Here is a 23,599-nt window from a genome sequence, read left to right as displayed (position 1 = left end):
AATAAGATATTTGACATCTGTTTGAAGCATTTAATATTTGCTTCTTGCTTGAAATTCTTTTATGACTGCATATATATGATTAATTAGACCTGGACTACATTTTATGGTTTTTGCTATGTGTATTAAGAAAAGTTAGAGTAGGCATATCTATTTACCACAATTTCTTTCTTTTCTGTTTCAGCTTCAAGGAAACCTTTGCCTCCAACACCATTTCAGGTAAATTATTTTATCCTTAAATGCTGTAACATTTATTTGTAATATAATATAATATAATATAATATATATCATAATTTTATTGCATGTTGGCATCCTATACGTATAGAGACCTTCACTTTCTACTTTTGGTGTTCATTTTGACTTTTGTAAAGTACCACATTGCTTATTTCCACATTGTATTCCAATGTGAGCTGTTACCCATGATGGGCGCAAACCTGACATTTAAATGATTGCATTTATCTCAGTACTGGAGCTCCAGATAATGCAGTATTCCTTAAATAGGTGTGAGGTAAGACTCGAAAGAAGCCAGTCTTTTTAGAGATTTTATTTCCTCTATTATTCCCATCACCATTAAGAATTGTGTCTACTTCTTATTTATGTCATGCTTTTCATAGATTTGACTAAATATGTACGTGCATTGGATCTCCAAATAAAAGGATAAAAGTAAAAGGGTAAAAGAAAACCAATCTGATTGTCATTATTTATTACTGAATATTCCCCGTTTAAAGTTTTGAAGTTCAGCTGCTTTTGTATTATGTATGCAATGTCTGTACCATATCCTTGCTGAATTACTGTATTTTACATTGAGGTTAAAAGCATATCTAAACCACTTCTACAACATCAACAGAATGGTTTGGTGGGAAAGGTATATCTCGCAGAGGATACTACTGCTGTGGAACAGATTCCCCATCCACATAAAACAACGTTCATCCCTGTCGTATTCAAGTGCAAGTTAGATATATGGATGGGAAACAGTAAATTTACCCCCAAACTGCTCCCTGTACTACTGATGGATAGAGGCAGATCCTAAATGTTTTAGCTCATGCATGGGGCCCCTCAAATTACCTATGGTATGATTACAGTTATTCTCATTAGGGGTAATATATAATTATCCACCATGACAGGCCAATTTTTAACCATATGGGATAGGTTAATTTGAGCACCAAAAGAGAAATTAACTAGGTTTAAAATGACCTGCAAGGGCAGCTAGCCTAGTACCCATGAACCTAGTTGTATATCCTGAGAAATTAAGTATTAGTGATAAGCATCAGTATCGTAATATTAAAACCAAACCAACTGCTAGAATCCAAACTGAAGAGCGACTGCTTTATTCACAATAATTTAGCGCTTTCGTGTATGTGTAGCATACACTTCTTCAGAATTAAAAACAATCACAAAAATTCAGTTTAAATAACCCTCCAGTAAAGTCACATGACCCATAAACAGACCTAAAAAGGTTGTTTCTTAAAGGCCTCTTTCTCCTACCCTCAAATATGGTAAATATGTTAAAAAAGAAAATACACCCTATTACATTGCAAATATATTATACATACTTTAAAAATGCAACATATTAATTTAAATATAGTGAGACATAAGCCTTAAAACACAGGCTATAGATAAGGACCCATTCAAACCTGGGGGTGAGGTGGTGTTTTAATTTCAGTTGCCAATGCAACTCCCTACATTCTGCCATATCATGCCATGGCCCTCCCAGCAAATTTCGATGTATGGTGTATGGTGTCGATACCAAAAAATAAAAAAACATGATCTGGATGTTTTGTAAATGACTATACAAAGCATTTGTAGTTCTCATATGTTTGATGTCATAAATATATTCGTAGATGTGGTCTTTTAATACTACGAGTAGTCTTTCCAGCATAAAAACTTGGGAACTCTTGACGTAATGCCACATGTATCACTCCCATTGATTTACAGTTACAGAAGAAATGTGTTTTAACGTTCGTGCCATTAATAAACACTTTCACTAGCAGTAGTGTACAGTTTGTCATCCAGTTCCAACATATTCTTGATATGTTTAGCTTTTCTAGTAACAAATACTGGTTTAGTCCCCAAAATATCACCAATCCCTTCAAGTGCTCAAAAAGTAGACCAATTTTGCATAATAATATTTTGAATAATACCATATTCCTTTGTAAAGGTGGTAATAAATGAACAATTATATTCAGCATTAGATTCTCTCTGATAAACTAAAGCTTTATTTATTATCTACTAGGATAGGAATCACTTTCCTCTGCTGTCTCTTGTGAAGGACTTCTCCCCATATTAAATCAACTAAATCAGGGGGGTACCCTCTAGTTGTAAATATTCCTTTTAAAATTTCACATTCCTTAAGAAACATCTCTTCACTGGAAATCATACGGGCTAACATTATATATTGCCCCTTAATGATTCCTCTGTTTTGATACATCAGATGACAACTACTGTAATGCAAACGACTGTTCGAATATGTTGGTTTTCTAAAAACAGTGCTCTGTATACTTCTTTTCATATCATCCTTATACACTAGCACATCCAAATAGTGCGTACTTACTGTACTGTAATGGTAAGTAGACTTTAAATAAGAGGTAGTGGAAGGTAAATATTCCAAGAATCATTGTCAACCTTTCTAACATCCCAGGCAATAAAAATATCATCCAAAAACCTAGCATAAAAATGGTAGGGTGGAACATTGTCATTATTAAATATATATTGCTTTTCCCATTGTAATAGGACTATGTTAGCAAGCACTGGGTGACACCGCTTTTTTGTTGAAAAAATTGCCCATCCAGATGAATGAAATTATATTTCAAAACCATATCTAACAAAGCATCAAGAACATTAATTTCGTTAGCACTAGAAACACAAGATTCATGAATAAAATCGTGGAACATTTCCTTTCCAACATCTTGTGGAATAACATTAACTAAATGTGCTATATCAGTGGTAACAAAGGCTAAGCTGGTACTGTATTTAACCTTTCTCAATTTTGCTAAAAAATCCCAAGAATCTTTCATAACAAGATAAATTAACTAGGCTTAAAATGACCTGCAAGGGCAGCTAGCCTTGTGTTTACCCATGAATCTATATCATTAAGTATTAGATATAAATATCAGTATTGTAATGTTTCCTGCACAACCATAGATCCCTTACACTAAAAAATGTAACAGGGTCCTGCACAACCACAAATCCCTTACACTACAAAATATAATAGGGTCCTGCACAACCACAAATCCCTTACACTACAAAATATAACAGGGTCCTGCACAACCACAAATCCCTTACACTACAAAATATAACAGGGTCCTGCACAACCACAAATCCCTTACACTACAAAATATAACAGGGTCCTGCACAACCACAGATCCCTTACACTACAAAATATAACAGGGTCCTGCACAACCACAGATCCCTTACACTACAAAATATAACAGGGTCCTGCACAACCACACATCCCTTACACTAACAAATGTAACAGGGTCCTGCACAACCACAAATCCCTTACACTACAAAATATAACAGGGTCCTGCACAACCACAGATCCCTTACACTACAAAATATAACAGGGTCCTGCACAACCACACATCCCTTACACTACAAAATATAACAGGGTCCTGCACAACCACAGATCCCTTACACTACAAAATGTAACAGGGTCCTGCACAACCACAAATCCCTTACACTACAAAATATAACAGGGTCCTGCACAACCACAAATCCCTTACACTACAAAATATAACAGGGTCCTGCACAACCACAGATCCCTTACACTACAAAATATAACAGGGTCCTGCACAACCACAAATCCCTTACACTACAAAATATAACATGGTCCTGCACAACCGCACATCCCTTACACTAACAAATGTAACAGGGTCCTGCATAACCACAAATCCCTTACACTACAAAAAATAACAGGGTCCTGCACAACCACAGATCCCTTACACTACAAAATATAACAGGGTCCTGCACAACCACACATCCCTTATACTAACAAATGTAACAGGGTCCTGCACAACCACAAATCCCTTACACTACAAAATATAACAGGGTCCTGCACAACCACAGATCCCTTACACTACAAAATATAACAGTGTCCTGCACAACCACAAATCCCTTACACTAAAAATATAACAGGGTCCTGCACAACCACACATCCCTTACACTAACAAATGTAGCAGGGTCCTGCACAACCACAAATCCCTTACACTACAAAATATAACAGGGTCCTGCACAACCACAGATCCCTTACACTACAAAATATAACAGGGTCCTGCACAACCACAAATCCCTTACACTAAAAATATAACAGGGTCCTGCACAACCACAAAACCCTTACACTAAAAATATAACAGGGTCCTGCACAACCACAAAACCCTTTCACTAAAAATATAACAGGGTCCTGCACAACCACAAAACCCTTACACTAAAAAATATAACCGGGTCCTGCATAACCACAGATCCTTACACTAGAAAATATAACAGGGTCCTGCACAACCACAGATCCCTTACACTTGTTTTCGTTTGCCTTCTTGTGTCTAATTTCTAGCTGTTCATCATTGAATCCCGTATTTCTGACTCTTGTCAAAGAAGCTGCTTGACTTACATGAAAGAACTATGATTTCCTCATAATGTCTTGTATTGCCCTCCTCTTATGTCAGATGTGGAAAGTGACCAATCCACAAACCTTACAGTAGTGTAATGTTTGAGCCTTGTTTTCCCAAATCTTTGACTCACTGGAAGTCAGTCTCATTACCTGTAACATCACACTGATCTGAATCAGTTATTTTTCTCCTACACTTCATTGCCAGTTGTGTCATGTTTCTATTGTGAATCTGTACGTAGTGCCCATATCTTCTCCAAATGCACCTGTGTGTGTGTATGTTTACTAAGTACATATGATACTCCCACACCTGGCATTCTCTTAGTACCAGTACTGTTGTAGGCATTCCCATGCCATCCCCCTAAGAAAAGAGAGGCAGGAGCTAAGCCATATTATCCTTCTAGGTCTGTTTCTGAGCCCATGTCCCTCATAGCATGATGCAGTAACCTTCTTCTGTGTTGTATGCTAATGTAAATAAGAATATACAATTAAAGGGGGTTGCCATACTGATTAAGTTGTTTACCTTACAGAAACAAGGTGTAGGGTTTGATTCTCACATGGAGTAATTGGCTAGGCTTAAAATGGCCCATAAGAGCAGTTAGCCTATCGCTAATCTATGAACCTATGAAGCATACAGAGATATGTCCTCCATTATGCATACTAAAAGACTGTACTACATGGAACACTATAATTACACTCTGAAACTGAGAAAAACACAGCCTTGTTACAGTTAGGTTCATATGTAACCTTGATTTATTTTTTATATATGAAATTTGTTATTAGTGAGCCTTCTGCTGCCCCATAGACAGCCACTGCTACAGAAGTGTATCAGAAGCCTACTCACAGCTTTAGAAACACACTTTGCTCAGTTGCACATTTTATTTTCTTTTTCCTTTATTTATTTCAATGTGGCAGTGAGAAGTGTGTGTTGCACCTTTCAAAGTGGACAGTAGCTTTTCAATATCATTATGTAGTGGGTACTATCTGTATGGTAGCATGACACTTTACTCTTGAGGTAAGAGTCTTTGATTCCATTTCTTGAACACATACAACACGGTTATTATCAGTGAACCAGTCTTAATACTCTGTATCATGGATGTCAGACTCATTTCATATATTGTTCAAAATTAGACATTGTTTTCTCCTAGGGGCAATTTTCTATATTATTTATAAACAGCAGAGGCAATGACTTATTGAGTGGGAAGACATGCTCACAGCCACTGCAAGCTATTAAATGCTGTCTATAGATAATTGCTATGAGAGTGATCTGACATAAATCTGTTCACCTCTGAAACCTGACATTGTTAAATTTAAGTAATGGTAAGGTTTTGTAAATTAGAAATGCACAAAAATGTCACTATAGGTCACATTTCCAAAAACGGTGAGCTGTGCTTTAAAATCAAGAATGGCCGCTGATGAATATCTTTAATTTCACAACAAGCATGGTGCAAGCATGGTGCAGTCACAGAAAAAAGATTTTTTGAGCATTATCCCCTGAGGTAACTTAAAAAGGTTTAAACATATCTGAAACAGAATAATAGGATACATATCTTTCTTGGGGATATTATGAGGAATTAAGCATTGTAGCAATCATTAAAATATCTCTCCATGACATATGCCAGTACATTGATGCAGCACAGTGTCAACAGTAAAGCTGGCAAAGTTGGTCAACTTTCTTTCCATTTTCAGCTTTTGTTTTTTTTCCTGATTCAAGTTGTTAAATGAAAAAAAGAAATGGGACTTCAGTAGCCTGATGCCATTATAAAATAGTAGATTAAAGCAGTAAACTGCACATGAACAATGCTACATGAGCAGTAAATCATGCCTTGAAAGAAACATTAAGGTACTGTGCATGAATAAGTAAGAGACTGCAGTTGTTCTCCATAATGTAATTGCGCTGTCTGAAGTTGTGGTCAGAATATCATATTTGTTAGGCATTTAAATTTGATTCCAGTCAGAGCCAGATCCAGCACTAGGCAACCTAGGCAATTGGCAAGGGCCCACTTGCTGGGGGGTAGCCACATTTAATTTTTCATTCAACAATTAATAAAAATAAAAAAATACATTACTTCTTTATCTGTCCATGTGTCTTTAAGGAGACAGATACTCTGCATGCATTCTTGCAGAGTCTGTCACTCTCTTTCCCATTTATGCACCATGTGGTACATCAGGCAGCGAGCACCATTTATGGAGAGTGCATGGATTCAAACACTGGAACTTCCTCCTGCTTTCACGTATATTTGATTTGGCTGCTGTGAGAGAATTGGAACTGTTACTACACGATGAGTCAAGCTTGGAACTGAACCTACACGGGATGTTACAAGTGTTCCTCTGGTATGTGTCTGTGTTTGTGTGGGTGTGAAATGCCCTAGGTAGGGATGACACATTAGTTAACTAAAACAATAAGTAAAAAGGTCATACAGAAAAAAACAATCACTTACAAAACAAAAAGAAAAATCTAGCAAAGCTAGACTTCCCACTGTGTGATTCCTTAAACCTCTTGTATTAGAGGTGACATGGGATGTATACAAGTTAACCTTTAAGGACATCAGGTGTTTCAGCTAAATGGCAATTCTGAATGTCCATGACTTTTTCTTTTGTCTATTTATGGACAAATTCAGACCAATGAAGCCAAACCCCACTAGCTGCGGACATGCGTGTTTCCAAATGTTCATAGGTAGGTACTAGGCTATCTGCCCGAGGGCATTTATAAGCCTAGCCAGAGTTTGTCAGCTTTTGCCGCCTCATTGATTAGTTAACTGATCCTCTGTCAAGCAGAGTCAATGAAGTGATCCCAGGGGTGTATTTTCTGTTACCCATCCACTCGTCAAGGTTTCTCTTGAAGAGTGTTAGTGAGGGGCTCTGCCTAATGTAGTTTGGAATTTTGTTCCAAAGCATGGGGAGTCTCTGTGACAGGAATCTATCCCTCCAGCATGTTCTGTTTAATGTTGTGGCGAGGTTTAGCTCACTACAGCTCGTGGCTCGCAGTGACTTGGATTTCTTTAGGTGGAGCATGTCTACTAATTCTGAGTTGGACATGGCTTTGTAAGTCAGGCAGAGATCACCTCTGAGTAAGCGATATGCCTCTGAGTACAGCCGGAGTTTTTTCAGTCGGGCTGCATAGGACATATGTTTGAAGCCAGTAATCTTGGTGAGGTACTTTTGTGCTCTTTCCAGCTGTTGGAAGTGTCTTGTGAGGTACATCCCAAATGGGGCATTGTACACTATGATGGGTCTAATGCGTGATGAGTAGAGGGGCACTATAACCTCTTTATTTCTAGATGCAAACCCTTTAGTAATTAGATGGGCCACATAGAAGGATTTTCTAACTACTTTGGCAACATGATTGTCAAAGGAGAGATTACTATCTACCTGGGTCCCCAGATCTCTTATTACCTCTTCTGTATTAAGGGGGCTGCCACCTATGTGGTAATTCGTGAGTGTTTTGTTTTTCCCAAACGGGATGACTATGCATTTTTTGGCATTTAGCTTGAGGCCATGACTTTGACACCAGGTGTCCATCTCAGTAAGGCCGTTTTAGAGGATGCTCGTGTCAGCCAGAGAGTTAATTATGGGGCCCAGTTTGCAGTCATCGGCGAACTTGGTTAGCCATAGTCCTCCTGTGTTTGCCTGTACTTCTGAGAAGTATATGCCGAACAGTGGGTATCCAAGGACCAAGCCTTGTGGGACATCACTTGTAACTGGTTTAGAGTTGGACCTGGAGCCCGCTATTCTTACCGCGTGAGTTCTGTCTGTAAGCCGGTTGGCAACCCATCTCATGACGTAAGGGTTTATGTTCAGGCTGGTGAGTTTTTATGTAATACCCGAGTGAGGAATGGTGTCGAAAGCCTTGGCGAGATCAAGGTAGGCTGTGTTAACCATCTTTCCCTCATTTATGGCCTTGGTGACTGTCTCAAAGAAGTCAACCAGGTTTAGTAGGCATGATTTGCCCTTAACAAAGCTTAACTGGGTCGGGTCAAATGTTTGGACATTCCCAGTGTCTTTGTTAATGAGTTCCATGATGATGCGCTCCATAGCCTTGTAGACCAGGCTAGTCAGGCTTATGGGGCGATAGTTAGCAGGGTCAGTTGTGGCCCCTCCTTTGTGCAGAGGAATAACCGTTGCTGTGCACCATTCTATGGGCACATAGCCTGTGGAGAGGCTGAGGTTGAACAGCGTGTTTAGGTGGGAGGTTAGTTCATTTTGTAGTTCGTGCAAGACGCAGCCTGGGACACCATCTGGTCCCATTGACGCTGTGTTTTTGGCTTTTGAAAGGACTATTTTCACTTGTGCATCTGTGATTTTCCGGTATTGTTGTGGGCCCTTTTGGAGGTGAGAGGGGGGAGAAGTTTGCACTGAATCTATCTGCCTGGGTGTTGGCAATATCAGTAGGTTCAGTATATTTTGTGCTGTTTTGCACTAGTTCAGTGCATATCTGCGAGTTGCCACTTAGATTCTTAACATAGCTAAAGAAGGCTTTGTGGTTATCTTTTGAATCATTGGCTATTTTTCTTTCAAAGTTAGCCTTGGATGATTTCATGTGGGACCTTAGTTTCTTACTGATACTGATCAGGGATGTCTTTCCTTCATGGGTTTTGCTTTTTTTCTGAACTAGTTTCCTCCTTCTGTTGTATAGCCTGTTTATGGCAGGGGTCCACCAAACTGGTTTCCTTCTCTTAAAGGAGTGAGTCTTGGTTTTGCTATGGATGGCACGATCCATGCATCCTTGTAGGTGCTCATAGAGTGTATTTGTAAAGGTTTCTGCATCTTGGGCAGCGTTATCTTTTAGAGTGGGGGCTGTGAAACTTACCTCTGTCTTAAGTAAGTTGAAGTTTGCTTTAGAAAAGTTTTTTACTGTGGTTTCCTTAGTTGGGGGTGGTGGTGGGGTGTGGACATCCAGAGTGATTAATTTATGGTCTGATCTAATCAGTGACGGGTTGACCTCTGGTGTGGAACACTTGTCACCCATGTTGGTGATGACCAGGTTCAATATGTTTTTACCTCTGGTAGGGGAGTTTACCAGCTGATCCAGGGCATTTGAATTGATGAATTCCAGGAAGCGCTGGGCCTTGGAGTTTGTACTCGAGTAGTTTTCCCAGTGAATAGTAGGATAATTGAAATCGCCCAATATCAGGGTATTCAGTAGGACCTTTATGTTTTCCGGTGTCTCCAGAAAGGTGGAGTGGTGGTCCTGGGTCATGGAGGGTGATCTGTAGCAGGCCACAATTTGCATTGCAGATTTGCCCAATGTTAGTTGCACATGGATGATCTCAGAGGTAACATGCTGCTCCACTAACCTGGAGGTGTAGGTATCCTTGACGAATATGGATACACCCCCTCCTTTTGTTTTTCGGTCCGTGTTCTGTGGCCGAAACGTGTGGTATGAGTTGTAGCCCAGTAGTGCTGGGGTGCTCTCTGGAGCCTTGAACCAGGTTTCAGTTACTGCACAGATGTTGACGTTCTCCATACTGAGGAGTGCTTCGAGCACGTGCACTTTGAGATTTAAACTCCCTGTGTTGAGTAGCATAACCCTCAGTTTTTTGTTAATTGTGCTGTTTATGGAGGTGGGTTTGACTTTTGAGCCTTGCCTAAAAAAGGCACTATGGGAGCAGCAAGAGCCTTGGCCAGTAATTCGAAAGCCTAGGGGTGACAGGTGCAAGCCATCTCTTGTGAAGCAACTGGGCTTGTCGAGCATGTCGTCCCAGGCTGACAGACACTGGATCCCCTTTGAATGACACCAGAACCTTAGCCAATTGTTGAAATTGATAATTTTTTCTTTATACTGAGGTATCATTCTTGGCGAGGGCAGGATGCTACTCAGGGTCAGGGTCATACCAGCCTGGGCTACGTGATCAGAGAGCTCTTCCATGTCTCTTTTCATGTAGTCCAGGGAGGTACATCTCAGGTCATTCACACCAACATGAACAATGACAGAGTCATATTTGTACTTGTTCTGGAGTGACCTGAGTGTTTGTGTTATGTGGCAGATTCTAGCTCCCGGCAGGCAGCTAACAGTAACCTTCTGCTTGTCCAGCCTAGTGAGTGGGACATCAGTGTGCCTGACTATAGAGTCACCTATTACTATGTGTTAAGTAAGTTATTTCACCTGAAGGGCTATGGTTGTGTGGCACACTGATTTTGTGTTTTATGTGTTGTCTGGTTTGTGACGGGAGGTGCAGGTTATTTGGGTGTCTGCTTTGGAGCTCTCTGATGCTTTTGCAGGTTTTTATTTAGAGCCTCTGAGTATGATTTTGTTTATTTATGTGTATTTTTGCCAGTGCTGTTTTAGTAGGTCTGTGTGCGGCTGGAGGTGTGGTGCAAGTGTTAATCTTCTCCTCTTGCCTCTCTGTTCCAGTCTTGGGTGGAGACAGCTTAGCTTCCAGTTTGGCTGTATAATTGCATCTCTCGCATATGTTAGTGTTTTGTGGTAGGAGGAGAGGGTTGTCTGTGTATATGAGGCAGTTGTAACATTGCCTCAGGATACCCAGATTCACTAGCTGGACTGGAGAGTACACCTGAAATTGCCCTTTGGTCATGCCTGAATAGTAGGGTGAGCTGCTTAGTCGCTTGGTTGGTGAGGGGTGAATAAAGAGCCTTGCCCTGCTGGACAATCAGTGTCAGGATATGTTAGTTCTTGCTATTAGGTCTGAGCAAGTGCTGGGCTGTAGGATGCTTTTTGAGTGCTCAGGTTGAGAGTTAGACTAGTTTCAAGGGAAAAACTTAAGAGGAGACTTAGTGGAGCCAGGAATAATTTAACCGTAGCTAACCGGCGCTGCCCATGTGCAAAACCGTGCAAACACGGTTTTTGTAGTAGGGAAATGAAAGAGCTAGAAATTAGTCCAAAATGGCCAATAAACTACTAACTTCTGGGCTGGAACCACTCCTCCAGGGACAGATAGGTTGCTCAAAGCTCCCCTCTCTCACAGGTGAACAGAGAAACTTCCTTCTATCCAAGTAAGGTATGGGCAACTCAGAAACTAGTATCACAGCCCTGAATTCAGCACTAGCCTGAAAACTGGACTATACTAGCTTAGAAAGGCGGGAAACAAGGATTTTTTTTGTTTTTTTTTTGTTTTTTTAAAAGATAAGGCAAAAACAGTAAAAAATACACTTAAAACAGCTTTAAATGACTACAAACGATCAGAAAAGGCTATTGCACTTTAGTGTGTAGCCTACAGCAGTTAAACAAATTATTTAAACAAATAGCCAAACATTCCACGTGATGTGCTGATGATGCCATAATAAGGCAGAAACATGCATGTAGGGTATGGGTTTTGCTCCCACAGCATGTAGTCGAATTGCTGATACTGTGTTGTACTTTAAGGGGGGGGGGGGGCAAGTGCTGCAATCCTGAGTGTGTTCTCCTTTGCATGAGATGCCAAGTAACTAAGAACCTGTTGCTGGTTTGCCAGCCATTCCCTATTGCAGTATTACCAGCTTACAAAGTTTTTTTAAATGTAACATAGGTAGTTTATTGAACACTGAAATGTAAAGTTGTTTGCTCATAGCAACCTCTTCATTAGTCATTAGTTACAGATTTCTTTAGTGTTTTAATGTGGAATTATTCAGATAACTTTTACTTCAACAGAGATTGTGCATACTGACTGATATTGGTGGATTGTAATGACAGAACTTTGAGTGGCCTTTTGATGGTTGAAATGTTATGTAATGGGTAGTTTTCTTATGATTGGTTTGTATGTTTTGTTTCATTGCTTACTGTTAAAATGTTCAAAACAACAAATTAAAAACATAATCTAACAAGTGGTGCTGTATTATACAAGAATATAATACAATCAGGAAGGTGAATCGAAAAACATATGCTTGTATGCATGGTCCTAAAAATGTGTGCAAGGTGCCTACAGTTTGAAAACAGCCCAAAAGTAAACTTAATCCACCACTGGCCAGAAGCGTTTTCTTTGAATTTGGGTGTCAATGCCATTTCAATGAAGGTGAGTTTTCAAGGGCAGAGAAGTTTACTGTTCATACTAAGTCTATTTCTATTATGACACAGTGTTGTTTTGTTTAGCAAAAGGCTGTCAGTGTTTGTGCTATAAACTTTGAAAACAAAATTCAATCCAAGTCTGTAATAATTGTAGGAATACAGAAGAAAATACTATGAAAACTGACAGGTTTGAACAGAGTTTATGGTAACTGGGGAGAAGCAGCCAAGTATTGGGATTCTGGAATGACTAGGGGCCTGATCCATTACCATTCCTAGGTCCCCATTTGATCTGGCTCTTTTTGCAGGCTGTCTCTAGTCTGAATAGGCAGTGATTGAACAAAAACAGAAGAGTCAAGTTCCCCTCAACAAAGTTGGCTTAGCAACAGACCCGGGGAATTATAGACCCATAAGTCAGACCAGTCTTATCTGTAAGGCCATGGAGCACATCATCATGGAGCTTATAAATAAAGACAAAGGTGACCTCCATACTCTGGATCTGACCCAATTTGGGTTTTGTCAGTGGAAGATCCTGCCTGTTAAACCTGATGGGTTTCTTTAAAAATGTGACAAGGGCCATTGATGAGGCAATGATATTTCAAAGACATGCATCTGGAGTGTTTCTCCACAGGCCTCCGCTGAAAACTGGCTTCATTCCAAGTCTGACTTTCCCGGTAAACAAATGTTAAATAAACAAATAAAATAAATGAGAGCACATCTGTACACACAGCAGGACTTGCCTTGACAAAGGCCTTTGACACAATCCCACACTCGGGCATTACTGACAAACTTAACAAACTGAATGTAAACACCTTTGTTCTAAGATGGGCTGCCAACTGGCTCACAAACTGGTCACACACTATCAAAGTGGGTGGCTCCACATCAAGCAGCAGTCCTATCACCCCTCTACTGTTTAGTATATATTTCTCAGAAGTTCAGGCCAAAACTAAAGGGCTGTGGCTGTCCAGGTTTCTGGACGACTGCAAACTGGATGCAATTACTAAATCCCCAAATGATGTCAGTATACTTAAGAAGGATCTTATGCAGGCTAACAACTGGTGTCTTAATCATGGTCTCAAATTGAATGCAAAGAAATGCATCATCATTCCCTTTGGTAAAAACAATGTACCTTCACACTATCAAGTTAACAACAATAACCTACAGTATGTACCCATGAATTGGTAAGGGATCTGGGATCACAAGTAGACTGCAACCTTAAATTCGACCACCATGTGTCTACTGTAGTAAGGAAGGCTTTGTACGTAGCACACTTAATTAGCAAAGGCAACCTCTAAAGCAAAGGAAGTTATAACCCCCTATTACTTGTTATTAATCGGGCCCATAATTGAGTACAGTGCCCCTTTTGACATGTACTATACAAAGTACCTGCTGCAATTGGAGAGACCTCAGAGGTTTCTAAAAAAGAAGATCAGGGGACTCCCGCATGTGTCTTACACAGACCGACTAAAGTCACTGTCACTATACTCAGTATCATATAGACTTCTTATGGAAGACTTATGCCTGGCTTACAGTGCAGTCTCTGACCCAAACTTAATAAATTTACTGCACATCCATAAATCAAACAGGATTAGAGCTACCCATTCCAGGGACCTGAATATGGCCTGCAGCTTGAATAGGACATGCTGGAGGGACAGATTTGTCTCCCAGCGACTGCCGCATTTTTGGAATAGACTGCCAGTTCATGTGGAGCAGAGCACCTCTATGATACTGTTGAAAAAGAACCTGGATGAATGGATGGGGCAACATAAATTCTTACCTGGGATTATGCCCACTACCCTCCTGGACGTGAGCAGTCATTACTAAATACAGTCCTGGGAATGACTACAGTATCTATGGTATTACATTGGGATGAAATGGCTAGGCTTAAAATGACCTCCGGGTCGCTAGCCTAGTAACCTTCTATGATCCTAATAGAACAGAAGAAAAATATTAAGAAGGCACATTCACAAAGAATAAGGAAAGTTAAAAACTTAAAACTATGATGAAATGAAGAATAATATGCATCTGTGTTTGAAGTTTGATAAGAAACTTCTTCAAATGTTACCTGCAGTGACTGAAACATTACCTTCTGTGAAAAAAGTAAGTGCATAATGACTTATAGGAGGGATGGCAGCATAGAAGGGAACATTCAGTCACCATAAGCGGTATGTGGGAAAAGGAGACGGTCAATGGGCAGGAATATCCACCCATCATAGGAGCTGTAGGGAACATCCACCACAGCTCAGCAAAAGCAATTTTACTTGTTCTCCACAGACATCAAGCTCAGCTTGAGTTTTGAAACAGAAAAGAGGATTTCCACCTCTTTTTGGGAGTGATTAGTATTACAGAATGCTTACTGCCTTAAATATTTTTGTTGCAATTTTGTACACAAGAACAAACACAATAAAATAATAAATGACCGTTTACACGTGTCTAAATCATTCCTTGCTCTGTACATTACTAAAATTCATTAAACAACCATAAAATGATCTTATAATATAGATTAATATTTCTATATTAATGAGTTCAATTTTATTCAACAGCTATATTTAGTGGTTAGTTTGGTTTTGTTTTAATAGTAGACATTTTTTATATTACACAATGACAGTTTTAATCAGTTCTGTAAATGAAGGTGTAATCTAATTTTTTCATATTATTTAGAGTCAATGTCCTAGTTACTGTCAATAAGCTCCAGTGAAATGGGAACTGAGATGTGGGTACACATCTAGGAATTGGAACACCGAGCATCACCAAATTTTAGTTAATATGAATTTGTCAAACCACAGTGCTCGCAGGAAATATACATTTTTCCCCCAAAAAAGATAGCAGAAGTTTGCAACATAAAATCATATGCTGGCAGTCTGCTCTGATTATGATTTACATCTGCAACAGTCATGACCTTCCTTTATGTATATAACTTCAGTACTGTGTGGAGTGATACACAATCTTTTTAAAACTTTACAATAGAATAATCTCCAAAATAAAGATGATTTAGTTTTTTGAAGATATTAAAGCCATTTTTATCTATTGTTAAAGTTAAACCAGTCATTTTGAGAAAAAAAGATTACAATAGTTATTTTCAATGCAAAGTGCATAGTTCTTAATTATTTTATATATTTTGGAGTAAATACGAACTCCCTGTCTCAGCATTTGTTTCAAAATTGTTTAGAAAATTAAGAATGGGTGGGTATTCTTTTTTAATTATGTCTGGCATTAAGTCAACTTTAGAGATTAAGAGCTGCTTGTTGATTTGTGTCATAAGCCAGTTTTCCTTAGCCATTAAATTGTCAGCATTAAGCACTTTAGTCAGTGTCAGCACTTGACTCCAAAAATCAAATCCCTATTTTTAAGCGTAGCATTTCTTGAAACTGCATACTGTCTGTACATCCTGTAGTAAATGATCTAGGAAATAATCTAAAACTCCATGCTTTTATAGCCGGGTATTTATACATAAAATGTCTTAATTTTTTAATGCGTTGATTGTTTGAGTAGAATCTGTTGGATTATTTGTGTTTTAACTAAACATTTCTTAAATTGCCACTTCATATTATCATTCAGGATGTGTGTATGTTGTATAGTGATATAGTGATATCTTTTCTGCATTTAACCCAATAGTTTCTTACATTTTTCCATTTGAACAAATAATCAGAATTTAACTGCAAACAACTTCCTTACTAGCTGAAGCTGTAGCATATGTTTTGTAGATCAGGAAGTTCTATTCTGCCATCTTTCCATTCACTTACATGATGTCCTAAAGCTATTCTAGTTTTGTTGAGGTAACATAAAAACATTTAAAATGTTAAATTGTTTAATGTGTTCTTTTTAAGGAACTAAAAAAAGTTGTTTATATAAATTGGAGTATTTTGGGAATTATAACCATTTGAATTAAAATTAACATACCTCCTGTAGAAAATAATAACTTATTCTGTTTATTTTAATTTTGACACAGTGTAAAATATTTTTTATAACTTATTGTTGCAATTTATTTATGATTGCATGCAAGTGTAACCCTAAATATGTTAATTTTTACAATCCTATTTAAGTCCTTCATCCTTAACAGCATCCAAGTGACCTTGCTAAACAATCTTTAGCAATGTTGCTACAAAATAGCATGATTTGCTGTCGACCTCACAAATAAAACCCACCAGTGCACTACCCTAAGGGAATTACAGGGGCTGGAATTTCCATATTATCTAACCTATTCATAACTTCTACAAATCCAGGGCATTGTGTATAAACCTAGCAATTGTCCATCCATTTCTAACCTCATACATATATACAACCCTTCTGGACCAATATGTTCATTGGACAAATGCCTACTACATGCATATAAACCTAGCAATTCTGCTGACAAATCACTATTCTCCTACTACCTGTCTAATCCTGGAACTCCATCCCACTAGCAATATGACAGGAAATTGCCCTAAAATTATTTAAAACTTAACTGAAGTCCTACCTACTCAGTTGCCAGCTCTGTACATGTGATGTTACTGGATAATCTCCAGACCTTTACTGTGACCACTCTTTTATGTAACTGGCAATAGTACAGCTACTACTTCACAATCTGTAAGTATCTATTGTCTACCCCTCTCCACAACTATCTCTATCTCCCTTTTACCTTTACCTCCTCAATACTCTTTCATAATTTGTAACCATCTTCATCCTATAATTACTTCAGTTTTGCCTCCTCAGTAACTATTTACAGCTGATTTTATTTGAAAGTAGCTAGACTGTTATAAGCTCGATATTAGCTAATATTTTACTGTATTCTTGTTCTAACTGTCATGTCATAACTATTCTATGTATGTACATGTATTATTTTTTGATTAACTGTCATATCATTACTAGTCTGTGTATGTATGTATGTATGTATGTACATTTGTTATGTAAATCTTGTGTAACTCATTTTGTAAAGTGAAGAATTTCTTCCTGGTCCTCCACTAAAAATGGGACTTGTGCCCAGTCAGTAGGTGCTAGTTTTGCTATGATTGAAGTCCAGGTGTAACATCAGTTCAAGATATTTTAATAATTTGTTTTATATATTCATTAGTGAATATCATCAGTAAGCAAATGGATTTTGGAAATATATTGATTTTTATTTTAATCCTACTATAGTGATATTAAGTTTTATGTCATTGTTTAGAGGCTCAGTAACCAAAGCAAATAATTAGGGAGACAAGGGACAACCGTGTTTTGTGCCCTTTCTTATTTTCAGTGACAAAGAAATAAAAAAAAATCGTAGTTTAACAATTGAGAATAAATTTAGATACAAATTATTAGTAAGATGTATCAAATTGCTTGGAAATCTGTATATTTCTAATACTTTAGTTAAATAAACCAGTTTACTAAGTCAAAGGCTTCATTAAGATCCAGGCTAATTATATGTAGTTCTTGTTATTGTAATTTGCATAATGAGTTAAAGTAATTATACTTTTGATGTTATATTTTATTTTTTTATGTAATCCTGTGTTTTCTTATTTAATACAAAACCAATTTGGTCTTCCCCAGTTATTGTTTGTAGTATATTTGTTTCTGTTGGCAAGGACTGACATAAAAAAATGTAATCAACATTCAGTAATAGAATAGGTCTGCAAAAAGAGCATGTAGATGGATCTTAAGCCTGCTTTAATAAAGTAGAAATGATTTTATATTCCATGATTGGGGGTATGTTAAATGTAGTCAATTTCATTTTTAATTTCTATGAATATTTTCCTTAAAAGAGATAAAACTATGTGAGGTGAGACTTGTGCAGTTCAAAATGATGTTAGCATTACCTAGAGCTTTATTTTCCTTAAACCTTTTCATTTGCTCCTTATTTTTTGTGTTCTTGTTTAAAAAGGCATTGGTTACGTTTTCATTTTCTAAACTGCTGTTTTGTACATTGGTTTTCTCATATTGTGTTTAAAACAGTCCAGAATTTCTTCAATGTCTATTTCCATTTACTGTTAAGGATAGATATACCGTTGATGTGATTAGTTCTTGCTATGATTTTAGATCTAATAGCTGACTTGTGTAAGTCTTTAGGAGTTAGTGAATTAGAATGCGCTTAACTTTTTCTAAACTACTGGAAGTCTTGGACTATAGGACCTCTCGAAACTTGGTATTCGTTTTTTACCATTTCTAGTAGCAAGCCTTTTTCTCCTTTTTTGCATTTTTTTTATCTTTATTTTTCTGTCTTTGCTTGCAATTCCAATAAGTTTTATCCCATTGCTTTCTGTTATAAAATGTAGAGATTTTGTCATATAAAAATGTTTTCACCAAGTCTCACTGGATTACATCAGAAACTTCACTATTAGTACTGAAGTTTAAGAGACATTGTATTTCTGTAAGAAACCATTCTTTAAAATCTTTTAATGTTGTTATATAAGCTGGTAGTCTATTAAAAGGAGCCAATTTTCTTCTTAGATTTATCATTACTTTATAAGTAATTGCATTGGGATCTGATAAAGGTCATGTTGTCACATTTAACTTTTCTATTTAGAAGCCAACTAATTTAAAATATATATACCTTAGCAATTTTTGACTGTGTACCTAATCAATAAAAGTAATGTGTAAAATAAATAATTGATTCAGAAAAGTTATTAACATCTATAAGATTAAGTCAGTAAAGTTTACTAAAGCCTTACCTGGTGGTTAAATTTGTTTGTTAGTTAAACTAGTATAATTTTCTTTAACTATACTGTTAAAGTGTCCTGCTATTATTGCACTTGCATTCATATTTGATGTTAATTTCTAGAAAAATTTAGCTTTAGTTCCCTGAATTCAGTATATATTTGCTAAGGCTAATATTCTTTTTGATATTCAATGATGACCATACACATTACATCTTTATCATCAGTGTAGCAGTCAATAACCCTAGGCATTACAATAGAATTTCTCAGTAAGATTACTGTACGCCTTATCTTTTCTTTAAAGCTAGAACCTGCCAATACTATATATTCCTTTGTATTTAATCAATTAATATTATCATGCAGTTAATGAGTTTCTTGAAAAAAGCCATATGTGATTTATGCATTTCTAAGTATTTAAGAAAAATACCTTCCGTATTACTACTGTTTAGGTAATTTACATTTAAAGAAACACAATTTAAAGAAGGCATTTTGTCACATACATATTGCTATTGTTAATTATGATCTCCATAGTAATCCAGATCCTTGGAATAATGGCTATATGAAAACAAAAGGAACCATTTTGCATGAAAGCTTATTTTATTTGACATAGACACAAAACGCAAAGAGTTAACATTAAAGATAAACTATAAGTAACTCAAGTCCCTACCATTGAACTTAAAATTCCTAGTTTCTGTAGAAATCCCATTCAAACTGCCTGTCTAATTTTCTTTTACTCTCTTGTACCCACTTATGCTAGTTACTCTTACTTTAAATGAGTGTCTCACTGTATGTATCATCAAATAAATGCTTTGCATAAGTTATTTATAAGTATATGGTAAAAAATATCTAAATTACAATGGTCAAATGCAGCAGTTTGTATCCATTATGTTTAATCTTTAGGTTCATAATAAGTTATCAGCTATGCACTCAAGGAGAAAATTGAGGAAGCTATTCCAGTTTCCCGAAAGGCCCAGTGCACTATAGAGCCAATCAGCCTACTCAGAGTAACACAGTAGGCAGATGAAGATCATGGAAATCAAACTCACAGTAATCAGCCCATCAACGACTCACAATTTCAGTTCACCACACCAATTGTCAGACCTCACACTCAACACCCCAACACTCACATCGTCATTGACTTTCATGTTAATCATGCAGTCCAAACTATTGAAGCCTCCTAGAGTACAGTCTGATCAAATAACCCGTCTAGAGTTGCATAGTAGGCAGCCAAAAACCTGTGGGAATCAAACCCCAACCCGTAAGAAACAGCCTGTCAGCAGTTCATAATTTCAATGTACAGCACCAACCACCAGTCCTCAAACTCTCCCCAACTCTGACATCACTAGCTTTTCTCAAGTTCCACAAGTAAAGTGACATGCCACTCTTTGCGACATCCAGAGCCACCACCAGCTGTCATTTATGTGAAGCTAAAGATACTCACACAACAATATTTTAGTAATCCTATCTGAATTCTCAAAGCACACACATTTCCACCTTAAATAATATGTATCAACATTATTATAAAGCAGCAAACAAAAAAAGGGGGATCTGTTTTAACTTTATCTCACTTCATAACAGGTTGTATCCATTTAGACATATGTTCATTCTTTAGGTTTTGGTGAGGACTTATCTCTAGTAGTAAATAAATAAATCTAGACACATTTTATGACATTAGATGAACATTCCCCTAAATAAAAGTATATACAAAGCAGGTAAACTCACTGAATTCTTTTGGTGCTCCACAGTATACCACATACAAAGCTCTACCCTGTAAGTCCCTCCAATTGTACATTGAACTGTCAGAGTGATTCCGCTAATTATTTTATCTCAAGTTTTCAAAATGTTCTAAATTGTTTGCTTAAAGTGTATAGGTCACATGTCCTAACTGAAATCACTGTTGCAGTATTCCTAATACAGGGTTATCACTGCTGTCATCCAGCTGGGGTACCAAAGCTTTTCCTTCCCTATATCATACATCTGACATGTGACTTCAGCTCACAAGCGTATGGTATATAGACAGACTTATGAGCATAATTCCTTAGACTTTCACACTGCCAGGTTGAACGCAAGTTGCATAGCCCTCAGACTGATCATCATTTGGTAATTGGTACCATTGCTTAGAATACTCAGATAAGGGCTCTATTGGGGACCCTTCCTTTGAATTCCTTAACTGTTTTTTCTTACTGATATTAGATGTCAGCTGGGGGAGGGGTGGCAAGTACAAGTGTGATAGTTAAATCCTATACAAAGAATTGCACACCTGGTGTCTTTGCTTAGAAGTGGAACACGACTACAAAGCTTGTCATACCTGCTAATTATTTGTTCCTAAGACCTTGTGATCCTGTTTGTCTTCTCTTAACACTTTCCTCGAGACCCAACAATTCAAATGCTTGGCACACTCCAAGATGGTAGATTTTCCATCCTCGGACATACCACAATCACTTAATCTTAAGGAAAAAGATTAAATGGCCAAGGCCAGGGACTGAGTCAGCCCTTTCTGACTCTGACATACCTGACATACCTGCTCAGGTTTCAGAACCCATGGTACATCTGATTTCTACAGATGTCCTCTACCAAGACCCCACTGGAGACTGGTATGGAGTAGTATGCCTTGATGGCCTTGACATGAACTGTGAATCATCATATTGGAGGGACAGTTAGGGAAGAGATCACAGAAAAAATAATCAAAGTACATCGGGGTAACGAGCTACCATGCCTAGTACAGATGACTGTCAGACCCAAGAATAAGCATCCGAAAAGAAGAACATGTTGCTTCTCCTCTACTGCTTCCCTCTTCTTCGAGGAATGGATATATGGATTTCTTTCAAGGTTTGTTTGAGGATATTTTGGCAAGTCTCCTTCTTTCTCATCTCAACCCCCGCCCCCCCAAGATGGTTGTGGATTTATCTTTCTCTGAAGATAAGGCTTCTGATTCTGACCATTTTCTTGCTTACTCCTCTCAAATGTACTTTTCTGGCCAAGTCCCTTTGGATGATGAGTACTCCATTTCATCTGGTTCTCCAGTAGAAGAAGCTTCTTTTGGAGAGACAAACTCAAATATGATGAAGCATTTTGAGTGGGAGTCTAGGCAGATTTCAAAGGTACAGCAAAGATACTACAGTCTTTTAGAAATTGGTACCCCAACCTCTTCCTTTGTCCCCCTTATTCTTGAGGCTATTTGGGTGCTTTTCCATCCACTTCTGTTGCTCCTGACTCTGAGCCTTTAGCTTCCAAAAGATCAGACAGATTTTATAAAGTCCCAGATGATCTTCAGTTCCTTTTTAAACATTCTGGGTTGGAACTGCCCTTCTGCATTTTCCCTCTTGTCTGATAAGCATTCTAAACTCTTACCCAATGTTAGTGCTCTCCTTTTAGACAAGGATAAAAGGGATGAGGATAGGTGGAATAAAAAGGTTTGACATTCAGGGCTACTGATTACTAAACCCAGATGACCAAATATTTGATATCCATTCTCAGTTCTTTGCAAAAGGTAATGGTGGATTTACAGGATACTGACTCGAAACAACAGATGTTGTCCTATCTTAACAAGGATTCACAAGTGGCCAGACACAGCATTAAATGCAATTATGATGCTGTTAATGACTGGTCCAGAGCAGTTGCTACAGGCTGTGTTATCTACAGGTATGCATAGTTATGTAACCAGCCTATTCCTGAGGAATTGAAAACAAAAACAGTGACTCCTCTTTAGACAATGATCTGTTGTTTGTCCCCCAAATGTCTAACCTTTTCAAAACCTTTCAAGATAAAGTAAAACCATGAAGGACTAAAGGCAGCTTCTGTTAACCTGTTTACCTAGGTACCAGAGGAATTAGCCAACCGACTTTACCTCTTTTGTCTTTTTGTCTGTTAAGCTAACCAATCAAATAACTGTCTATGAACACAAATCAAAATACAGATCTAGGCTATAACAGCCAATCAAATACAACAGGAAGAAATGCTTTCATACATAACAGACTTTAATCATAAATCTAAACAAATAGTAAACTTAATGTCGCAAACCATGATTCTTTAGTACAGGTTTGACAGATAAAGCTTTATTTAAACCAGGAAAGCTGTTGGCTTTTAGACACACGACCCATTTAAGTGTATCACACTTAGTCCTATTCCTTATATCACCACCTCTCACATTTAAATGAACAACTTCTAAAACTAAAAATCTAAAAATATGATCAGCCCCATAGTCAGTCACATGCCTCGCCCAAGGATTCTTGCTACAACTTTTACGTATGTCATTGATGTGTTGTAAAATTCTGTCTTTAAAAGGGTGATTCATCTTCCTTACATAAAAAATTCACAAGCCTGACACTTCACATGGTAAGCAACAGTCATCATCCTACAGTCAGCATAAAATTAAAAAAAAAAAACTTATAATTCATTGGTGTATGTAGAAAAGAACTGCCAATGCAAATGTGTCCGCATGCACTCAAGATC

At 37.7% G+C, this 23,599-nt stretch overlaps 1 protein-coding gene across 4 annotated transcripts in view; it reads left to right on the top strand.

The window, feature by feature from the left end:
• Positions 1-23,599, top strand: part of TEC (tec protein tyrosine kinase) — a 1,312,802-nt gene that overhangs the window by 823,917 nt on the left and 465,286 nt on the right. For all 4 annotated transcript variants that reach the window (XM_044061419.1, XM_044061418.1, XM_044061417.1 and 1 more), the window contains exon 6: positions 182-216. In XM_044061419.1, coding sequence (XP_043917354.1) covers positions 182-216 — 35 coding nt within the window. The remainder of the gene's footprint in view (positions 1-181; positions 217-23,599) is intronic.

The sequence above is a fragment of the Protopterus annectens genome, chromosome 2.part0 (assembly GCF_019279795.1).
Source record: "Protopterus annectens isolate FY-2018-M chromosome 2.part0, PAN1.0, whole genome shotgun sequence".
Taxonomy (NCBI): Eukaryota; Metazoa; Chordata; order Ceratodontiformes; family Protopteridae; genus Protopterus; species Protopterus annectens.
The sequence above is the reverse complement of the archived record's forward strand: the minus strand, read 5'-3'. Positions and strand labels throughout refer to the sequence as shown.